Source organism: Apodemus sylvaticus, chromosome 16, assembly GCF_947179515.1.
Source record: "Apodemus sylvaticus chromosome 16, mApoSyl1.1, whole genome shotgun sequence".
NCBI classification, from domain to species: Eukaryota; Metazoa; Chordata; class Mammalia; order Rodentia; family Muridae; genus Apodemus; species Apodemus sylvaticus.
Window position 1 is genome coordinate 14,693,068 of NC_067487.1, and position 22,619 is coordinate 14,715,686.

Below are 22,619 nucleotides of genomic sequence, written 5' to 3' on the forward strand. Positions count from 1 at the left end.
AATATAAATAAAGCAAATATCTAATTAAAAAAGAAAAATTTTAAAACATTTTAAAAAATGAACAAGAAACCACTTCATGGTTACAATGCTACTGTCCTTTCCTTTTGAATTTCCACTGAGTTCTGATGTGTAAACTTCTCAGAGTATTCTTTCTCCTTCACATTAATGATGTGAAGATAAATTAATGCAAATTCACAGAGGTGTGAAAGATGACCCGATGGCCACCCTCCACCTGCGGATATAGTCACCACCAAATCTGAAGAATTCAAAAACATCTATGGAATAAAATTTAACGAGCTTCCATCATGATCAGGCTACAATCTCAATAGATCCTGGATAAGACACGGATTTTTATTTATATAAGTAAACTCATAGTTTCATCAAGATAGGTCAATACTTTAGAATGCATTCTGTGTGCAATGCATCATAGAAACCATTCTCTGTTTATCTCAATGAGGTAAACAACAACTGTTCCCTTGAGTGTGTGCCCCATTAAGGAGCAGAAAGAGAGACCTAGCTTCCGTTACAACCAGCAAATTCATTTGTACTCTCCACCTCTAACTTTCTCCCCAAATTCCCTTGAGTCATTTCCTTTATGACAACAGGCATGGATGTCATTAAGACAGCAGGAGCAGCACCGTGGGGAAGAATCTGCAAATCACAGGTTATAACATTTCACTGTAATTGCAACATTTTCGGTAGGAATAAATGTCGTAATCAACCTAGGTAGGTATCCCACTTGAATTTCAAATATCATTACAATTAATTTGCCTATATTTCAAGAGTCTCTGCAATTCTGCAGACTGATAGTAGCATTAATAGAAGAAAGACTGCATAAAATGATCATAATTTAAGAATTAGGTGGCTCATTCTATCCTAACTTTATAGGTGTGTTAGGCAAAAAAAAAAAATTAAAAAATAAAATAAAATAAAAATAAAAATAAAAACCTGCTAATATCACATTTGGTCTCAGAGTAAAGGGAATATTATATGAGAGGCTTCCCTGGGGCTGGCAGGGCTGAGTGAGAAAGCTTAGAGCGAACAAGTGTGCAAGGGCAGTAACTGAGAAGGTTCTCCATCTGTTGGCAGTGAGAATGGGAAATTCAAAAGGGAAATGCTTGAGGCTTTGCGCTGAAGTTGTGAAAGCTAAGAAAGAAGGAAAGGGGCTCCAGTCAATGCTGATTCAGTGTTCCTAGGTCATGTGACTTAAAAGATGCATAGTGACATCATCAAATAAAGTGGAGAACACACAAGAAGTCCTGGTTACCACACATTGGTCAAGATCCGGGGAAAGATGTGTGAGGCTCAACAATGATAAGCCTTGTGAATTGAATGGGAGGTGTGTGTGTGTGTGTGTGTGTGTGTGTATGTGTGTGTGATTGTGCAGGCATGCCTATACCCATGTTACGCACTTTCAGAAACCTGAGAAGAAAACTAAGGTGTGTCTTGGTCTATTACTCTCCACTCTCCATCTTCCTACCCAAACAGACTCTCTTGCTGTGCTGGGAGCCTGATGTCTCTCAGCATCTGCCTGACTACATCCCCTAGTGTTGAGGTTACAGACATATGAAACCATGGATGACTCTTAACATGAGTGCTGGAGATTTGACTGGACCAGAACAGAAATACCTCCCGTTGCATAATAATCAAAACCCAAAATATACTAAACAAAGAAAGAATATTAAAGGCAGTAAGAGAAAAAGGCCAAGTAACATATAAAGGAAGACCTAGCAGAATCACACCAGACTTCTCACCAGAGACTATGAAAGCTAGAAGATCCTGGGCAGACCTCATGCAAACTCTAAGAGAACACAAATGCCAGCCAAAACTACTATATCCAGCAAAAATCTCAATCACTATAGATGGAGAAACCAAGATACTCCATGACAAAACCAAGTTTAAGCAATATCTTTCCACAACCCAGCTCTACAAAGGATAGTAGGAGGAAAACACCAATACAAGGAGGGAAACTTCACCCTGGAAAAAGCAAGATAGTAATCTTCTTTCATCAAAAGCAAAAGAAGATAACAAATCAAGTATAAAAAACAACATCAAAAATGACAGGAAGTAATAATCACTATTCCTTAATATCTCTTAACATCAATGGACTCAATGCCCCAATAAAAAGACATAGACTAACAGACTGGATACGTAAACTGGACCCTACATTTTGCTGCATACAGGAAACACACCTAAGTGTCAAAGACAAACACTATCTTAGAGTAAAAGGCTGGAAGACGATATTACAAGCAAATAGTCTCAGGAAACAAGTCGGAGTAGTCACTCTAATATCAGATAAAATTGACTTTCAGCCTAAAGTCATCAAAAGAGACACTGAGGGACACTTCTTGCTGGTCAAAGGAAAAAATACACTAAGGACTCTCAATCCTGAACATCTATGCTCCAAATGCAAAAGCACCCTCATTCATAAAAGAAACTTTACTAAAGCTCAAAGCACACATTGCACCTAACACAATAATTGTGGGTGACTTCAACACTCCACTCTCCTCAATGGACCAAACTAAACTAAACATGGACACAGTGAAACTAATTGAAGCTTTTGACAAATTACAGTTAACAGATATATATATATAAAACGTTTCATTCTAAAGCAAAAGAATATACCTTTTTCTCAGCACCTCATGGGACCTATTCCAAAATCGATCGTATAATTGGTCACAAGACAGACCTCAACAAACATAAGAAGATCGAAATAATCCCATGCCTCCTATCAGATCACTATGGAGTAAAAGTGGTCTTCAATAGCAACAAAATCAACAGAAAGGCCACATACACATGGAAACTGAACAATACTCTACTCGATGATACCTTGGTAAAGGAAGAAATGCAGAAAGAAATCTAAGACTTTTTAGAATTTAATGAAAATGAAGGCACAACATACCCAAATCTATGGGACACAATGAAAGCAGTGCTAAGAGGAAAACTCATAGCCCTGAGTGCCTCCAAAAAGAAAATGGAGAGAGCATACACTAGCAGCTTAAGGACACACCTGAAAGCCCTGGAACAAGAAGAAGCTAATTCACCCAGGAGGAGTAGAGGCAGGAAATCATCAAACTCAGGGCTGAAATCAATCAAGTGAAACAAAGAGAACCAATAAAAGAATCAACCAGGAGCTGGTTCTTTGAAAAAATCAACAAGATAGATAAGCCCTTAGCCAGACTAACCAAGGGGCACAGAGACAATATCCAGATTAACAAAATTAGAAATGAAAAGGGAGATATAACAACAGAAACGAAGAAAATTAAAAAAGTCATCAGATCCTACTACAAAAGCCTATACTCAACACAACTGGAGGATCTGGAGGAAATGGATACTTTTCTGGACAGATATCAAACACCAAAATTAAATCAGGATCAAATAGACCATCTAAGCAGTCCCATAACCACTAAAGAGATAAAAGGGGACATAGAAAGTCTCCCAACCAAAAAAGCACAGGACCAGATGATTTTAGTGCAGAATTCTATCAGACCTTCAAAGAAGACCTAACACCAATGCTCTTCAATCTATTCCACAAAATAGAAACAGAAGGAACACTACCCAACTCCTTCTAAGAAGCCACAATTGTGCTGATACCAAAACCACACAAAGATCCAAGAAAGAAAGAGAACTTCAGGCCAATTTCCCTTATGAATATCGATGCAAAAATACTAAATAAAATTCTTTCCAACCGAATCCAAGAACAAACACATCAAAACGATCATCCACCATGATCAAGTAGGTTTCATCCCAGGCATGCAGGGATGGTTCAATATAAGGAAATCCATCAATGCAATCCACTACATAAGCAAACTCAAAGAAAAAACCACATAATCATTTCATTAGATGCTGACAAAGCATTTGACAAAATTCAGCATCCTTTCACGCTGAAAGTCTTGGAAATAACAGGAATTCAAGGCCCATACCTAAACATAGTTAATGCAATATACAGCAAACCGGTAGCCAACATCAAACTAAATGGAGAGAAACTTGAAGCAATCCCACTAAAATCAGGGACTAGACAAGGCTACCCTCTCCATATCTTTTCAATATAGTACTTTAAGTTCTCTCTAGAGCAATTAGACAACATAAGGAAGTTAAAGGAATACAAATTGGAAAGGAAGAAATCAAATTATCACTATTCGCAGATGATATGAAAGTATACTTAAGTGACCCAAAAAACTCCACCAGAGAACTCCTACATCTGATAAACAACTTCAGCAAAGTGACTGGTTATAAAATCAACTCAAGCAAATCAGTAGCCTTCCTATACTCAAAGGATAAACAGGCTGAGAAAGAAGTTAGGGAAATGACAACCTTCCCAACAGCCATAAACAATATAAAGTATCTTGGTGTGACTCTAACCAAACATAAAACATTTGTATGAGAAGAACTTTAGGTCTCTGAAGAAGGAAATCAAAGAAGACCTCAGAAAGTGGAAAAATCTGCAATGCTCTTGGATTGGCAGAATTAATATAGTTAAAATGGCCATCTTGCCAAAAGCAATATACAGATTCAACGCAATCCCTATCAAAATCCAAACTCAGTTCTTCTTAGAGTTAGAAAAAGCAATTCTCAAATTCATCCGGAATAACCAAAAACCCAGGATAGCTAAAACTATTCTCAACAGTAAAAGAGCTTCTGGAGGAATCACAATCCCAGACCTCAAGCAATACTACAGAGCAATGGTGTTAAAAAAACTACATGGTATTGGCACAGCAACAGACAAGTGGACCAATGGAATAGAAATGAAGACCCAAAAAAGAGTCCACACAACTATGGTCACTTGATCTTGGACAAAGGAGCAGAAAACATCCAGTGGAAAAAAGATAACCTTTTCAACAAATGATGCTGGTTCAACTGGAGGTCAGCATGCAAAAGATTGCGAATTGATCCATTCTTATCTCCTTGTACTAAGCTCAACTCCAAATGGATAAAGGACCTCCACATAAAACAAGACACACTGAAACTAATAGAAAATAAATGGGGGAAAACCCTTGAGGACATGGGCACAGGGGAAAAGTTCCTGAACAGAACACCAATAGCTTATGCTCTAAGATCAAGAATTGACAAATGGGACCTCATAAAATTACAAAGTTTCTGTAAGGCAAATGACACTGTCAAAAGGACAAAATGGCAACCAACAAACTGGGAAAAGATCTTCACTAACCCTACATCCGATAGAGGGCTAATATCCAATATATACAAGGAACTCAAGAAGTTAGACCAGGGAATCAAATAACCCTATTAAAAATGGGGTGCAGATCTAAACAAAGAATTTTCAGAAGAAATTCAGATGGCTGAGAAGCACCTTAAGAAATGCTCATCATCATTAGTCATTAGGGAAATGCAAATCAAAACAACCCTAAGATTTCACCTCACACCAGTCAGAATGGCTAAGGTTAAAAACTCAGAGACAACAGGTGTTGGTGAGGATGTGGAGAAAGAGGAACACTCCTCCACTGCTGGTGGGATTGCAAGAAGGTACAACCACTCTGGAAATCATTCTGGAGGTTCCTCAGAAAAACTGAACGTGACACTACCGGAGGACCCTGCTATACTACTCCTGACCATATATCCAGAGGATTCCCAGCATGTAATAAGGACACATGTTCCACTATGGTCATAGCATCCTTATTTATAATAAATAGCCAGAAGCTGGAAAGAACCCAGATGTCCCTCAATGGAGGAATGGATACAGAAAATGTGGTATATTTACACAACAGAATACTACTCAGCAATTAAAAACAATGAATCCATGAAATTTGTAGGCAAATGTTTGGAACTGTAAAATATCATCCTAAGTGAGGCAACCCGTACATGGAATGCAATCTCTGATAAGTGGATATTAACTAGCCCAGAAGCTCTGAATACCCAAGACACAAGTAGCATAAGAAATGACTCCCATGAAGAAGTATGGAGAGGGTCCTGATCCTGGAAAGGCCTGATCCAGTATTGTAGGGGAGTACCAGGACAGAGAAAAAGGAGGGAGGTGATTGGAGTATGGGTATAGAGAAAGCTTATGGGACATATGGAGGGAGGAACTGGGAAAGGGGAAAGCGTTTTGGAATGTAAACAAAGAATGTAGAAAAGAAAAAAAAAGAATGATTCATTAAGCATAACATTTTTTCAACTCATGATTATCCTGGCCTTAAGCAGCCTCCAGAGCATACATCTTTATTCCACTGCTTGTACTGTCAGGCTCTGTGTACAGTTAGTATTAATACCGTCTTGTTGGGAGAAACATGTCTTCTACATTCCTGAAATTTCTTTATTTCCTAAGAGCTCCTTCCACATAACTCTCCTGATACTGCTCCATCCTTACTCTCATACTAACAAAGTAAAAACAAAATCTGATTTGGCTGGAGAGTCTTTTAAATGTAAGCTATCAAACAACTCATGTGCTTTTTGTGCTTTCTAGACTCCCAAAAGGTTATGTTGGGTCCATGGCTTAAATACTGAATCAAAGACTGTGAGAGGAAGACATGGGGCCTGACCAGGGCATCTACACCTAATCTTCCTTGCCCAATTCATCTGCTCTCTGCTGTGATAACCTCAGAGTTCATATGTCCCAAGTGGTGCAGCTTTCAGAGGGCAGAGTCTCCATTGGGTTCTCATGGGGTAATTTGGTGAAGCAAAGAGTCCACTCAACCTCTGAGATACATCCCAAAGTGTATACTAGTGGTTCTAGTATAGTAGCATCACCTAAAGTCTCTGAAAATATAATTTAGTGTGTCAAATATAGGCAGCAGCTTTTAGAAATATCAGTGCCCTCTTTCTGTCTTATTAGGATTAAACTGTCTATAGGAAACACAGTTTGCTCAGTAGTTTTTAAAGGAGAGGCTGCAGATTCCAGTGCTGTTTGTAGATCAACTGTCTAATTTTAGGTTCTATTTTAAGAAACTCTCTTGTCAGCAAATACCATGAATCTTCTCTAACAGTGACCTTTTCAGCAAATGTTCTACAATCTCACTACTCTGCATTGACTTCCTTTGTGAAACCAGGTAGGAAAAAAAAGCTAAATATTTAATCTCCAAAATCTGATCTATACCATCCTCAAAACTCTCTTTTCCACATTCCATTCTCTAACCATAACCTGTCGTTTAAAGAATCTGTGCAACGTGAGGTGATGATACTTGCTCCTAGAGTTATAGACTATCTGGCAAAGAAAACCTCAGTAGCATGCATTAGAAACCCTCCTTCAAGTTCATGGTCAGAGGAGTTTAACAGACCCCCCCAAAAAAACAATATAAGCTATGCCTTTTTACTTGGGTGTCTCCCAGAATTCAAAGTTAAGGCTTTATTGCTGAAGTCATAATGCATTTTTGAAGCAGGACTTGAAGTAATGGGTCAGAACCTGATCTGGAAGCCTCAGTTCTGAGGACTCATTCTTATACAAACTGACAAGAGTAACATTCAGTAGTCCTACTCAGATGTAAGACCTATGAACACAACAATGGCTGAACTGATATTTCTATGATGGTGAAATAGTGGCTTATCCATCTTGGGGGTAACCAACAGCTGTCTAGTTGAAATTAAGGCCTGATCAACAGGAAGAAAATCATTTCTGATACTATAAAGCCAGCCAGCTTGCCCAGAGAGGGCAGGGACCTGTAAAGAAACACTACTGCTACCTCAATATAAATTTCTAAAACAATATAACTGTATAGTAAATACCTATTCTTATATCCATGGATGAGTATATACCTTATCCCTTTTTTGGAGAAAAAAGGCATTACAGAAAGTCATAGCTGATCAAAATGCAGAAAACAGAAAGCTATGCGATACTCACCCCATTTGGTACATCTACAACATAATTCCTGCACCTAAGACTCTGAGAACATCACAGAATATGGGAGTAGAAAGATTGGAAGAGACAGAGGCCCAGAATTCTGCCATAAGATTGTGGCTTCTAGCTATGACAGGAAGCTGGGCTCATCAAGTCTCAACAGTATAGCTACCTAAACAATACCTGCACAACTTCAACAGCAACTGATATCCCAATGTGCATGAAGAAATCTCACATGGCTCCACTCCTAGATGAAGAATTCTAAGTGATTAATAACTGCTGAGAGAAAGTGAATAATTTTTTCAAAGAGATGAGCCCCGGATTATTTATGCAATACCTAGTGATCAACCCTGGAAACCCTAAAACAAGTTAGGCAACACTGCCAGACTCATCTGACTGTATTTTGTACTTATTCATTTGTATGTATATTTGATACCAATGGCTAAAGAAGAGGTAAATTGGGGAACAAGGTATGGGTACATGGAACAGAAGCAAAGAGTGTGAAGGAGCATAGTGTAATTATATTTTAATTAAATTTTAAAATAATAAATAAGGGGAGAGATGGCCCAGTGATCGATAGCACTTGCTGCTCTTATAGAGAACCTGGGTTCACTCCCTAGTGCCCACATTTGGTGGCTTACAACTGCCTATAATTCCATATAAAATGGACCAATGCCCTACTGTGACTCTGTGGGCACTTGTATGTCTGTGAAATGCATATTTACACTTTAGCATACATATCCACACAAACTAAATGATTTTAAATGGAATTATGAAGACAGGAGAAGCATCACTAAGTCTAATACCATGTAACGTTTGGTACAATGGTAGCACTCACAAAGTAAGAGCAGGATTGTTCTTACCTTTTTCCACCGAGCAGGAATTCTGGCATCAAACATGCAATCCAGAGCATCTCGTAGATTTTCGCTCATGATAATGGTGCCATCAACAGCTAGTTTCAGCTCAGTCAGGGTGCTACGGACAAGGCTGAGTACCCTCTGCATCCTGTCAATCTCCTGCCTGAGGAAAATGTTCATGGGCTGGAATGGTCCCATCTTCTGCAATCTCTCCTTCACCTTCCATGGAGACATTCAAAGTACACAACAGTAATCAGATAGTTACTATGATACAGGATTGTTCCTTGAAGCATCTAAATAAGCCCTGCTTTTTACAATGTCATAAATAATGTTTTTAGGGTTTTTTTTTTGACAGCAAAATAAAAAAGACGATATAAGAAAACAAATACCTTGTATATGACCAGCCCAATTTTTTCAGAACATGTGTGAAAGAACAGGGATTCATTAATTCAAATAAGCATGCAAATGCATATATCTGCAAACACTTTATCAAATTAACTTACTGGGAATTATTTATTCCCTGCCAATATGACATATGCAGGCAGCATGTACCTAGACACAACCACTCAGCTGGTTGTCTCAAACAACTAGGCATCCATTTTTAAAGCACTCTGTTTTCTTCCATAAGCACAGATCCTTTTTCTATTTTACAGGTATCTATTAAGAAACTTCTGTATAGCAGCTAGTGTATTTGGCTGCACTATTTTATTCTAGAGTGGCTCTAACAAATTCTGCAAAAAATGGAAAGTCTTTAAAAATCTAGTCACCATCCTCTGTTACATAATTATTCTATTTTATATATTTTAATTGCTTCATAAATATTTTAACCTCTAGTAGATGCAATGACCTCTCTTCCAACACTGTAATGAAGAAGCCTTATGGAGGCTGATAACATTATTGATTTTCTCCAAGCGAATGATCAGAGATTCTTCCAGGGAAATTATGCTCTTGACAAGGGGTTCTTGAGCTCAGTATTAATAGATAAAATAGTCTGCTTGGTAGGAATAACAGGATGTGGAAGCCATTTGTGTGTTGCTAGGAGCTGTATCATGAGTCTCTTCGACCATATGGAAAACAAGTCACTGTATTATCAAAGATTTAAAACCCATATCACAGTAAATTTTCTCAAAATATGCATTAAACGCTAAAACATTAACTATTATAATCATAAGTTGATTAGAAGCTATTTATATACTAAAAGGATCAATTTTCAAAATTAGTTATAGCAGAGTTATAGCAGAGATGTGACGCTGGAAAATGTGGCCTCTGCGGTTGACAGAGGAATAGACCAGCCATTGCCTTAAGTAGTCAGATGAGTTTTCTTTCTTTGTTTGCTTCCTTGCTTATTTTTTTTTTCATTTTATTGGGGAGATTACAAGGGTGACGGGCAGATATGGAAAGACTAGAAAATGAGTGGTATTGGGATTCATAATGTGAAGTTCCCAAAGAGTCAATAAAAAATTATGTGTAAAACATGCAGCCTACATATAGTTGAGAAGGCCTGCATTGTAAGTTGTGAACTAAGTCATACACACACACACACACATACATACATACACACACACACACACACACACTTACACACTAACACTAACACATGCACATGCAACAAATGTACACATATAAACATGCACACATGATAACTGATCCTTTATTCTGACAATACAGTGCTTTCATCTAAACTATGGCATTATGAAGAACCTCAGGGAAAAATCTATAATCCAGCTAGACAAATATAAGTTAGTAATGGTCACTGACATTCATGTCGGCTTCCCCATGGCTTTTTTTGGTGGCTCGTCTGGGATCTCCCTTGGTTCTGGATTGTTATCTCTCACACTTTGTCCTACTTCCTTCCCCCTCACTCCACCATAGACTGAACCGTGTATCCCATGGACTCACTTCAAAGGGACTGTAATCTTCTGGAAGCTTCTCCAGCATATCATCAGCCAGGCGGGCCACCACAGCCTCCCGTGTCTCATCCCCTCCACCAGAGCTGTCCTTGGGCTGGATGCCCAGGATAGTGTCCAGCACATCCTTGGCCAGCTTGCTCTGGTAAGTAATGTCAGCATTGGGGTGGAGCCCAAACACCTCCGGGCTGTCATAGGCAGGCAAGCTCTGAGAGAAAAGAAATTATATAGCTTAAACATACATTGCTAGCATATACACCAATTAAACTATGGAGTCAGAAAATAAAAACATTTTAACTAAGATAACTTATGCTATCTCATGTCTCTTGTATTATGTCTTGCTTATAACTGTCTATAAACCCCCCAAAACCCCAATAACTTATCCACATACCCAAAATGAGAACTTGTAACATGAAGAAACATAAAACAGACTGAAGCAAAATTTTAGCTGGAGACCCCACCTTCTTATGTGACATGTGAGATAAAGAAGAGAATTTTTTGGACTGGTATAATTAAAATCATTTAAAATAAAATTTATATAATTAATGGCTGTTGTGTCACTACAAATAGCAGGAAATGAGAGTTTTTCAGAAACATAGATCAAATAAGACTGAGGGTAGAAACTGTTCTGTCCTAGAGAGAAAAATGGAGACACATAAAAGGGAAATATTCAAAACATAAGAGGGAAATAGAGCAACAGAGACTGACGCACAGCTGGAGCAAAAAAATCAAGCAGGGAGTTTCTACAGCTGCCGGGAAAGAGAGAATGTACCTACAAACTGATGTGTATTTCCACATGTGACTCTCATCCTTAACTTTTTCACCCTATCACTAGTCTCCCTCCCTTCCTCTGACTTACATTACTCCTTTCACATACCTTGTTACAGGCAACCTCAGTCTCACTGTGAAATGAGGTCTATATTTAGAAACACAGGTACAGGTATCCTTAAATTTATAATGCGTGTGACACGTCTCTATTTATTGCTAATGATTTAAAGACACACAGAAACACTACAGGAAGACAAATGTTATTTGTTGATTTGAATTAATAAAAGCACGGAGGTGGTAATATATGATAAACTCATTACACTTATATATCAAAACCCATAAATATACTGATGAATGCATCCCTTTGGAGTTCTGAGCTTTAGTTTGTTTGTGCAGAGATAAATCTGAGGCACAGACCAAAGCGACTGCTAAATCATGATCTAATACATTCAAGGTACAGAGATGGAATGCAGATATCTTCAACATTAGATATTCTTCCCTCATATATTCCTGACTGGCTTATCAAAACATACATTACTCCATCTTAGAGCAGTGCTCCTCAGCCAGAGAAAAATTTTTCCACCAAGGATCACTTGGCAACACCTAGAGACATTTATTGAAGTTAAAATCAGGAAGGGGATCTGCTAGCATTCAATAGATAGAGGCCACAGCCCATGCAAGACGTCCTACAATGCACAAGAGAGAGTGGCCTGGCCATAAATGCCAATGCTACCGGACTTAAGAAATTCTGCATTAATCAAGGCAGGTTCATGGATGCCAGGCCTGGATTAAGGATGAGTGTCAAGAATTAACCACTCAGGTTAAATGTAGAATAAACTGAGTCCAGAATCTTCCCTTGCTTTACAAGTATAGTAGCTGAAGTCCCATGGGCAAAGGAACCCCAGAAGACTTATGCAGATCCTCTCCCGACATCCACCCAATCTGTCATCTCACTGAAGAAAATCCAGCCCCAAGCCATTAAAACATAAAGAATATGCAAAAGAAGTTCACACAAGACTCATTCTCAGAGCAAAACTAAGCATGATAATCAAGACATTATAAAAATATAACAAAAGCAGAAGCCTTTGCTTATTCCATCATTGCAATTAATTTTAAAAGCAGCTGCAAAGATTTGTTTGAGAATTAAAATGCTAAAGCAAACAACCTGGATGTACTGAAGATAGCCATCCACTGTGCTGCATTTTGGAATGTTGTATCCTTGGTAAAAGTTGAAATCTGGTCCAAACATATTTTCACTGAACCAAACCTTTGCAAATGTGTTCAGCAACCTCTTATCATAGTCATCAGTGACTCTGCCTCCATACTGAATTTCTCCTATCATGTAGCGGACAGTGGTCCAGGATACACCCTGAGAGCACAAAACAATTACGCATCATCATAAGTTCACCATCAAGGTCAGCAATACAGTCTTCTTCAGCAATTTCAAGACACAGTGCAAAAAAAAAAAAATCAAACTGAAGTGAAGGTTTCCTCCAAGGTCACATTCATTACTTCAAATAGATTCTTGTGAGCAATTTGTGTGCTCACACTTCAATGTTTTTTAAAGTTCACTTTTAATCATTTATTTCTATTTTTAAATTATATATATGCATATATCTTGATTTCAGTGTGTGTGTGTGTGTGTGTGTGTGTGTGTGTGTGTGTGTGTGTGTGTATGAATGCCAGTGTTGAAGGAGTCCAGGAAAGGGTATATTCTTCTGGAGCTGGAGTTCTGAACTTGAGTCTTTTACATGAGCAGTTTGTTTGTAACTACTGAGTCATCTTGCCAGTTCCTAAACATTTACCTTTTGAAAGTAATCAGACTGAAAATTAAATCAAAGGTCATGTAAACTCTTGTTTTGATTCTTAGAGTTTGCTTCTCCTCCAACCCACACCCCATCCCTGCCACTGGTCCTTTGAGGCAGTCTTATGAACTGTGAGAAGTAAATTGATAATAAATATACTTCCTTTTTAATTCCTAAACTGAAGGAACAATTGTGACCCAAGTGGCTATGCCTAGATATAAGACCCTACAGGCTTATCAAATCCTCACAGGATTCACCCCCATTGTGTGAAGCTAGCCATGTCTGTGTTCAGTATGTGTCATGGTGTGTAGTAGGCAGAACAGTACCTTCTTGATATCCATATCATCCAGGTGGTTTTGAATGAACTGCACTGTGGCATTGAAGTCTGCTTGGTTAAATTCGTAGGGGATATTCCACCCTAGGGGACCAAACTTGCGCCGTTCCTGGACAGTAGAGTGTAAGAAGGCCACTGCATACAGCATGGGCTTCCACTGGGCCCCCACACTCACATCCAGCAGGTCCTGGCTCACGCCTGTTGTGGTCAAAGAAGAACATACTCATCTCTCATGCACTCTCACTTGTTATTCCCTTTATAAGGAAAAAGTCACAGTTATTTTGCACTACTTTTCTTCCATGTATGTGGTAATGATCATTGAATTTGGGCCATTCGGAGATCATTTATCTTTAAAGCATCTCCTAAAAGTCTATGTCATGGGGAAGGCTTGATAACATAAGACACCTTCTTGCCAATACATCAGGACAGGGCAAAGATAAAAGAGAGATAAAAAGAAAATGGCTATAAATTGAATGCTATTATTATCATTATGAATTAATATTAACTATATTAATAACTGAGGTATATACTAGATACATACATTTAAAATTAGTTAAAATACTGTATATAAAAGTTCGTTTCAATATAAGTACATGGCCAAATAATTATAAAACATTATTAAATTATATTATGCACATAGATTTCTATTAATATTATCTTTCAAGATTTATTATTCCTTAATCTTATAGATTGGCAGGATTTGACTCTTAGTAACAACTCCCTTAAGCATATCTGTAGTTTTTAATTGGAATATAATCAAATTATTATTATTGTTTTGATATTATTATAATTAAATATTTTCCAAGAATTTTATCCTCCTAGATAGCTTTCATTGACCCTACTATATAACTCACGATTCTCCTGCCTCAGCCTGCCACATGGTCCATATTCCACCATTGTCTGAGTCTTTTTTTTTTTCTATTCTTTTTTTTATTTGATATATTTTTTATTTACATTTCAAATGATTTCCCCTTTTCTGGACCCCCACTCCCCGAAACTTAGCTGATACTGTGACATATGGATTGGACCATGCTTTTAACTCAGAGCTTCCTTTTGGAAGAGGCTGCACTACTACACTAATTCACGTGTGTAGTAGAGACCACAGACAAGGAAGCTGTCAACATATGATATTAAAAGAGAAAGGCCAGTGGCTGGCACAGTCACAGTAGAACAATACTGAAAACACTGAAGAATTGAAGGTAATCATTGACTTAATTCACATCATTTGGCTCTTTGTCAGGCAAAGGAAGAACACTATTTGCTAACTCTGCTTTTATAGTTTCTTTTTTTAAGATGTATTTATTTATTTTGTGTATGTAAGTACACTGTAGCTGTCTTCAGACATACCAGAAGACGGCATTGGACCCCATTACAGATAACTGCGTGATTGCTAGGAATTGAACTCAGGTTCTTTAGAAGAGCAGTCAGTGCTCTTAACTGCTGAGCCATCTCCCTGGCCCTTAGGGTTTCTTTAAGAAAACAGTATGTGTGCAAATCCTACAGACTCAGAAGCAGCCCCCAGCTCACCACCATATGTCCTTCTCAGGCCTGCCCGGAGGCCCTGAGGCGGCTCATTGGCAAACTTGATGGACATCTGAAGGAGAGTGATGGGGAACTGCTTATGAACCTCGGTGGTAATCCACAGGCGGAAAGTGTCATGCACAGTCTCCGTTTCTGTAATTAGATCCATTAGTTCATCCAGGAAGTCAAGTCCCAGGTGGCAGTTCTGTAGAAGTACCCATCCTCCCTAAGAAATATAGACAATGGTAGAAGTTAGGTTAGTTTCCTTCACCTGGAGATTTCAGTAAAAGTTTCTTCAAAAATTAAATCATTAAATTTTAAAACAGAAGTATAGTAACCTCTTTAAATCATTCTAGGTCAACTTTAAGAGTTCAGGAGTCCTTCCTTGAGATCCACAATGCGGCTGTAAGCATGGCTGCATGCGTTTGTCTCAGAGCACACTGCCATGCCAATAGACATAACGACTCTTTAGGACAGTTGTGGTGACACCCAAAGTAAAAAACTGAAAGAGGTAATACAACTTACAAGTAAAGCTAAGCCCAGCAGTTTAAGGCATGAACCCAAAGATAAAGACAGTGACATATACACAGAATCTAGGAACTGATGCCTAAGCTGTACTTCGGGTATCTTGGGATGAAGTGTACTTCTAGGAGTGGCCAAGAATGGTACAAGGACCAAAAAAGCAAGACACCTGGGCTAGACTCAGAGAAGGGGGTAATCAGGAGAAATGAAGACCCCTAGCGTGTCCCCATCTGTCCATGGAAAGATGAGAGGCTTGGTCTCTAGCAGGCAAACCAGACAGACCTTGGACTGAAGAACCAGCACCTCAGGTATAAAGCAATGCCACTAAAAATACTTAAAAGAATGTGTATCTACCAGATTTTGACAGTTGTTTACCCCCTTCTATATTCTGAGAATAATGGTAACCAGACATACACCCTCTAGAATATGATAGAAACTTCTCCTTGAATCTAATTACTTTAAAAAAGAAGAGCCTTAAAATGGTAACTCTGAATTTTTGTGCAAATTATTCTATAACTGTTAAGGAGATTCTTTACCATAGAGCAACCCAGATAAATTTGTGGATTTTGAAATAATTTCCCAAATTTTGAAATAATTTCGTCTATGAGATACTTTAAATAAAATCATCTACAGCATCCAAAACACAATCTCGAGGTGTATCTTGGATAAAGACATTCGGCCTTACATTTGCCATGGTCTGGTGCAACAGTTTCCTTGCATGGACTTCCTGTCCCTGGCCCATAGACACATAGCGTGTTTCTATTTTCAGTCTCTTCCCCAAAGCAATGATGGAATCTGTGGGGTCGGAGCCCATGGACAGGAGGCAGATGAGTGGTGTCCGTGGGTCAGATTCCTCCCATGTCTTTTCCAAGTCCAGGATGACTCCCTCCGCATAGCTTTCTCCCATGGAGTCCATGATGTACTTGCGAGCCTGCCAAAAGTAGTACAATAAAAGCGCTGTAAGCTTCTTCACACACTACAGTAAAGTGTGGCTTCTGCAGAGTAGCTCAAAGACGTCCATCTGAACTGCCAAAGAAATAGGACAGAGGCGTCTTTTCCTGGTGTTTGTTCCTTTTTAAACTATATTTCAATGCTATACTCACAGAAGCTGTGTTATCTTCTAGACAAAATAAAATAGTTAAAAGATCAGAATCTAAGCTGAATGACTGACCCATCCTGAGTCCCATTTCAACCTACTATGTCTTCTTTCTGTGCAAAAAAAAAATGGGAACTATTATTTAGGATTAATCCTAATTCCACATAGTTCAATAGTACAGTGATTGGAATGTAAGGAGCACTTACCAAATATATAACCTCTGAGTAACTGTTTATTATGCTAATTAGATATTGAATTAAGTAATTCATTAATACATTTAAAAAATATTTACTTGATAATCTGTCTGCTCATAATTTCTCTCATCACTTTTCATGGGGAAGGAAGGGATTCTGTCTTTCTTCTGTTAATCTTGTTTGAAATTTTAATGAAATTCTTGTTCATAAAATCAATTTTTATCTTCATTCTCTCCATAAGAAATGCCTGGTATTCCTTTTCTAAAATGGTCAAAGAGTTATTTTTTTCATATACCAAATAGGGTATGTGACCCTTAATCTCTGTTCTCTCCCTTACAATAACTGGGATGCCCCCTCTCAAAATAAATACTATCCTTCAATTCCATTGTCTTCTCCCAACTCAAGTTTGTAACATCCACATGTTCCTACAGGGATATTCCCCAGATCAGTCTTTCTCACATAACAAGCAGAACCCAGCTGTAATCACATTAGCTTAACCTCCCTAAAAGGCAGTGAGGAGCCTACTCAGTCCAGAGGACTGCACACGGAGCTTGCCTACTCCGAGGCTTCAGACAGACCTGAGTTGTGAGGATAACAGGAATGGGTAGTGACCAGCTTCCCAGGGTAAGCTCAGAGACCTGGGCCACAAAGTCATTCTGAGAATGAAGAGAAGATGCTAATGATGAGAGGAGAGTTGTGGAAACCAAACTCAGGATGCCTTTAAATCAAAGACAACTTAATAAGCCTAACAGCTCTTGGGTACAGGTCATGACAAGGGCATCTGGTAGCCTTGAAGATACCTGGCATCTCAGAAATGAGAGCCAGCTGAGACAATACAATTGAATATCCAGCATGTTCTACTTTGGGATTTTATTCCTTCTGGATAACTTTATCCCTCACATGAGAAAATGAAATATGGTGTGAAATATTTGTCTTCTGGACAATGGGAAAGAAACAATAGGTTCATATTCCCCAAACTCACAGATGATCATTGAGAAGGCATTGGACCACATAACTATGGATCCCCTTACCCCAGCATCTCAGTTCCAACCCTGCTCTATTAGTAAACATAGTGTCTAGTTCACCACCAACACAAGATTAAAAATATGCTCATTTGGTACACTGCACAGTCTTCTTGCCTTGACAACTCTATCTAAACAATGTTGGCAAGAGGGAGATGGCCTTGCTTATTAGGGGACTGTGAGGTTTCTTGTCAAAGCCCTATTTCACTAGAGCTAGACCAGTGGTAATAAAGTAACCAGTCAGGACTTATGCTTTTTGGTCCTAGAAATGATCATCACCCATTCAGACCTCCTTCTCTTTGCTGATTTTAGTAGTTGAGAGATGTTCTGAAGATAGGACATTCCATCCAGTTCAGTTTGAGACATAGTAAGACAGAATATCTCTCATGATGCTTTCTAAATTGTCAAGGTCCAGTATGGAAGTCTCTAGCCTTATTCTAAATGCCCACACATTTTTTTCTCTGCATCCTTCTGGCAATTATTTTAAGAGTTTGCTTACTATGTTCACTGATATCATCAAACATCTCCTCTGTGTATACACTTGGGGTCACTAAATGTCTGCAGTCAGGAAATAATTTAGAGCCTGGGAATTTCACAGCTGCAGTTGCTGCCCATCCACAGGGACCTGCTGTCACTGTGGCACCTATGGTGTGCATCACATACACTCAAAGCACTAATGGTTTCTATTTTAAGCTAGTGGGGTATCAGTACCCCCAAAACTCCACACAAACCCACATGGAACCAATATACTGCCATACGAGCCAATACAATACAATAGGGGTCAGATGGCAAATCACTAGAGCTTTGGGGATATACAATCTCTGTTGCAATGATTTAACCCATCGGTTGTACCACAGAATCACCTCAATATAATACATAAACAAAAAAGGTGTGGCTTTGTTCCAATAACTCCACAGCTTGATTTGACCAATCCACAATGTACACAAGTGATGAAATCCTATAAATGTGTACAGTCATTTGATAATGAAATAAAAATTTAAAGCACCACACTGAGATTCAACTGTTGCATAATTTTTTACATCATAAAATATCATTCCTCTTGCTGCTTTCTGGTATTAAGAATATGTAAGTTATGCTTAGTTCACTAGCTACCTGAGGTACACTGATCAATTTTGTTGGGAGGCCGAAACTCCTTGATAAAGAAAGCTATTTTGCTTAGAATGGAAATCGTGATGGATTTTTTAAAATAAAATTCTTGTTCCTAGGAAAGAGAGAGATACTTGGGATCACAGCCAATGTTTCCAATTGGCTACAAGTCTAGAGGCTGCAATTTATTGTGTGACGTTAGCCTCCAAGACAAAACTCCAACATGTGTGAGGAAGAACAAATATCCTTATCGCCATTACTTCAGCCCACCATAGGCACCATCACATTGGACCAACAGTCATAACTGAGACTATCTATGCCCATAAATCCCCATCTTACAAAAGGTATAAAACTTTTGCAACCTCCTCCCTTTTCTACGGATGTGTGTCACATGGCCCTACAGAGCAGTGACAGAATGACCCTGCCTTTGGGACTCAGGCTTCACCTCAGGATTATACATAGAAGGACCAAGTAATAGCAAATAAACCACATTCCTGAGAGGATTGCAAGAACAAAGTGAATTAATATCTCAGAGATACACCAGAGCAGACATCCTGACAATGGAGCATTTAAGCTGAAGTGTAGAGGCAATTCGTGCCGTGAACACATGTGCAGGGATTTTGGAGCAAACAAAATTAAGTTGTCCCGTGTGCATGGAGGACATCCAGTATAATTTGTGTAAGTGACGGTTTGGTGCAGGCCAGGCCGGCTTCTGTACAGCCTGCCAACCTATAAAACCTTAACACATCATTGGCACAAGTAAATATTCAGGCTGGATTTTTCACAGGTGACTCCGTCCAAGTCCAAAGAACATTTTGTTCCATCTGGTCTCAATTTAACAGGCTCAAGTTTTGAGTAGGGATGGGGGAATGAACTCAGAAGCTACCTCATATGGACTGACTTTCCTTTGTGGCATGTTTTTTTTTTTTTTTTTTTTTTTTTTTTTTTTTTTTTTTTTTTAGACATCACTGTGTATAAAGCATTAGAAACACTCTAACAGTGTGCTATTCTTGTAGCCAGTCCACCTGACAGCCCCTACTGTGGAGCATCACACCAGAAGAGAATCCTTCGTAAACTTGTACTGCTGATAGGCAATGGGGACCAAGCATATCCACTTTGTAGAACTTATCTAGCAATAAATTTTAAAAGGACTCATACAGATATAAATTCGAGAGGGTATAAGATATTTCCAGAGGACCATCTCAATTTTATTTAGGCACTGAGTGTTTTTGTAAGGGCCATGGGAATTCACTGGAGGACTTGGGATGCTGATAACAGAGCGTCCTTGCCATTTATTTTTAAAAGGATGCGTCAGAGCAAGCAGGAAGGTACAAAGTGTGAATCGTGAGGAAGGCACACTGGTAGCCCTCCTGAGGATGACAACGCCTTACAAAGATGGAGACATTACAGAACAACCTCAGGCCTTCAGTTTAACTTTGACACTAAATGGTTTCTGGGGGAAAAGAGAAGGGAGATAAAGACACATAAATGGTAAAGAACCAGCCGTACCTACACCTTACCTGCCACACTGCCTTACAAAAGGCAACTATTCGACCATTCATCAGGACAGAGTAAAAATAATAAAGTTGGAAGGGGAAAGTGAGCAGCAGGAAGACCTCAGTGCCTTACATGACCAAGCTCGTTTTCCTTTTCTCAGTAAATCTTTGGATCTAGCTGTTCTTATGACCCCTGGAACCTGAGTCGAGTTGGGAGTAGTTACCTTGCACATTCTTCAACACTCCCTGCAGACATAAAGGACAATACAGAGTCCAGCAGGTTTCATTTTATGATTGCTTTATGAAAGCCAATAAGTCACAACTCTGACCCATAAGTGTTCCTGTCTGAAAGAACTGCAGGGATGGAAATGGAGAGGAGCCTGAGGAAAAGAAGATGCAGGCCCAAAGTGGGATCCAGCTCAAGGGGATGTCCCAAGGTCTGACACTATTACTGAGGCTATGGAGCACTCACAAAAGGGGACCTAGCATGACTGCCCTTCAAAAGACCCAACAAGCAGCTAAAAGAGTCAGATGCAGATATTTGCACCCAACCAATGGACAAAAGCAGCTTACCCCTGTTGTTGAATTAGGGAAAGGCTGAAAGAAGCTGAGGAAAAGGGCGACCCTATAGGAGGACCAGCAGTCTCAATTAATTTAGACTCCTGAAATCGCTTAAACACTGGACCACCAAACAGGTAGCATACACTAGCTGATATGAGATACCCAACACACATGCAGTAGAGGACTGCCGGGTCTGTGCTCAATCAGAGATGATGCGCCTAACCCCCAAGGAGTTTAGAGGTCAGGTGGGATGGAGGTGTGGGGACATCCACATCGATACAGGGTGATGGAGAGGAGGTATGGGATGTGGAACAGTCAGAGGGTGGACGGGGAAAGGAATAAAATATGGAATGTAAAAAAATTAATTAATTAACGTTTTTTTTTTAAAAAAAGAAGTCTACCTGTGCTAAACATTAAAGATTTAATTGTGAAAGCAAGACCTGTGCCTTATTAGTGGGTAAACACCTGTGATGAAGACCAGAATATAAGTAGTCTTGGAGAAAATGGAGCTTTGGAGAGACGGATTCACACTTCAGCCATGTGCAGAATTCAGTTTGAGGACAGTTTGATTCCTCTCACCTAGAGCTGTGGCGTTATCTAGGGATGAGCCATGCCTGTCCTGCAAATGGCCCTCTTGCTGCTTCTGTGCTTCTCTTGCTTACACGAAAGCTGATTTACAGCTGGGAGAATAGAGCAGCTCTATCACTTCTGAGTTATTATAAAATGATGCATGAGAATAATACATTATGTTTATGTTATTCTTACATGCCAAGCTCACAATCGTGATTTTCTCATTTGCTTTTGTTTTACCACTAGGACCAAAGGGGTTTAATAAATCACTTAGGGAAGTGTGCACCTCAGTACTTCATTTGCTGTTTGCGTCTCCATTTATCACATTTGTCTCACTAGAAAATTGCTTAGAAGCCCACAAGGAAATTCTGGTTGATAATCACATTCAAAATACTTCTTTAAATTCAAAGGAAAATTCTCCTTCAGAACTTTCTTTGTATTTCCTTTTAATAAATACATTACCTGGGCAATGGTTCTGTCAGGGCACCAGGACCTAATAAGAAGAAGACGTCTGAAGCAGTCGAGAGATTTATCATAGGCATTTGGAAGTGGCTCCTCTTCTGGGTTTTCTTTGTCAAACCAAACTCTCCACATTTTTTCATTCCTTGATATCTGAAAACAGCATGGGTTAAGAAGCATGTCAAGTCACACAAAAGTCTTTTTGTGATTTTTCACGGGCATTTTTGATCAAACTTTCTAGGAATGTGTAAGCTATATACTTTCACTATGTTTCCGCTTTGTATCTTAGGAACAAAATGTCTGACTGTATAAGATCACAGACCACTTATTCCCAAATCAGTCCAGGTTAGCACCAGTCTACAGATAGCTGCCAAGGGAGGAAGAGTCCTGAAATACTTGATTTCACCTCTGCCTTTACAGTAATGAATTTATAACGAAAGAAAAATCAATGGAGCCTCATTTTCATTATCTCAAGGAAATCTTATTTGTTCCATAAAAATCCTCTTATAGCCAGGCCTCATTCATTCATGTTTTCTCATTTCCTAGGGCCACTCTTGACACAAAGGAAGACACTTAATATATATTTGTTATTGGATAAACAGGCTTGGGATCAA

The 22,619-nt window shown here is 39.0% G+C and overlaps 1 protein-coding gene across 1 annotated transcript in view; it reads right to left on the reverse strand.

Moving 5' to 3' along the window:
* Dnah5 (dynein axonemal heavy chain 5) overlaps positions 1-22,619 on the reverse strand; it is a 251,296-nt gene that overhangs the window by 11,980 nt on the left and 216,697 nt on the right. Inside the window, exons 70-76 of the mRNA XM_052160127.1 lie at positions 22,009-22,158; positions 16,186-16,431; positions 14,985-15,204; positions 13,450-13,655; positions 12,484-12,687; positions 10,543-10,758; positions 8,650-8,862 (exon numbers count right to left, since the gene is read on the reverse strand). Coding sequence (XP_052016087.1) covers positions 8,650-8,862; positions 10,543-10,758; positions 12,484-12,687; positions 13,450-13,655; positions 14,985-15,204; positions 16,186-16,431; positions 22,009-22,158 — 1,455 coding nt within the window. The remainder of the gene's footprint in view (positions 1-8,649; positions 8,863-10,542; positions 10,759-12,483; positions 12,688-13,449; positions 13,656-14,984; positions 15,205-16,185; positions 16,432-22,008; positions 22,159-22,619) is intronic.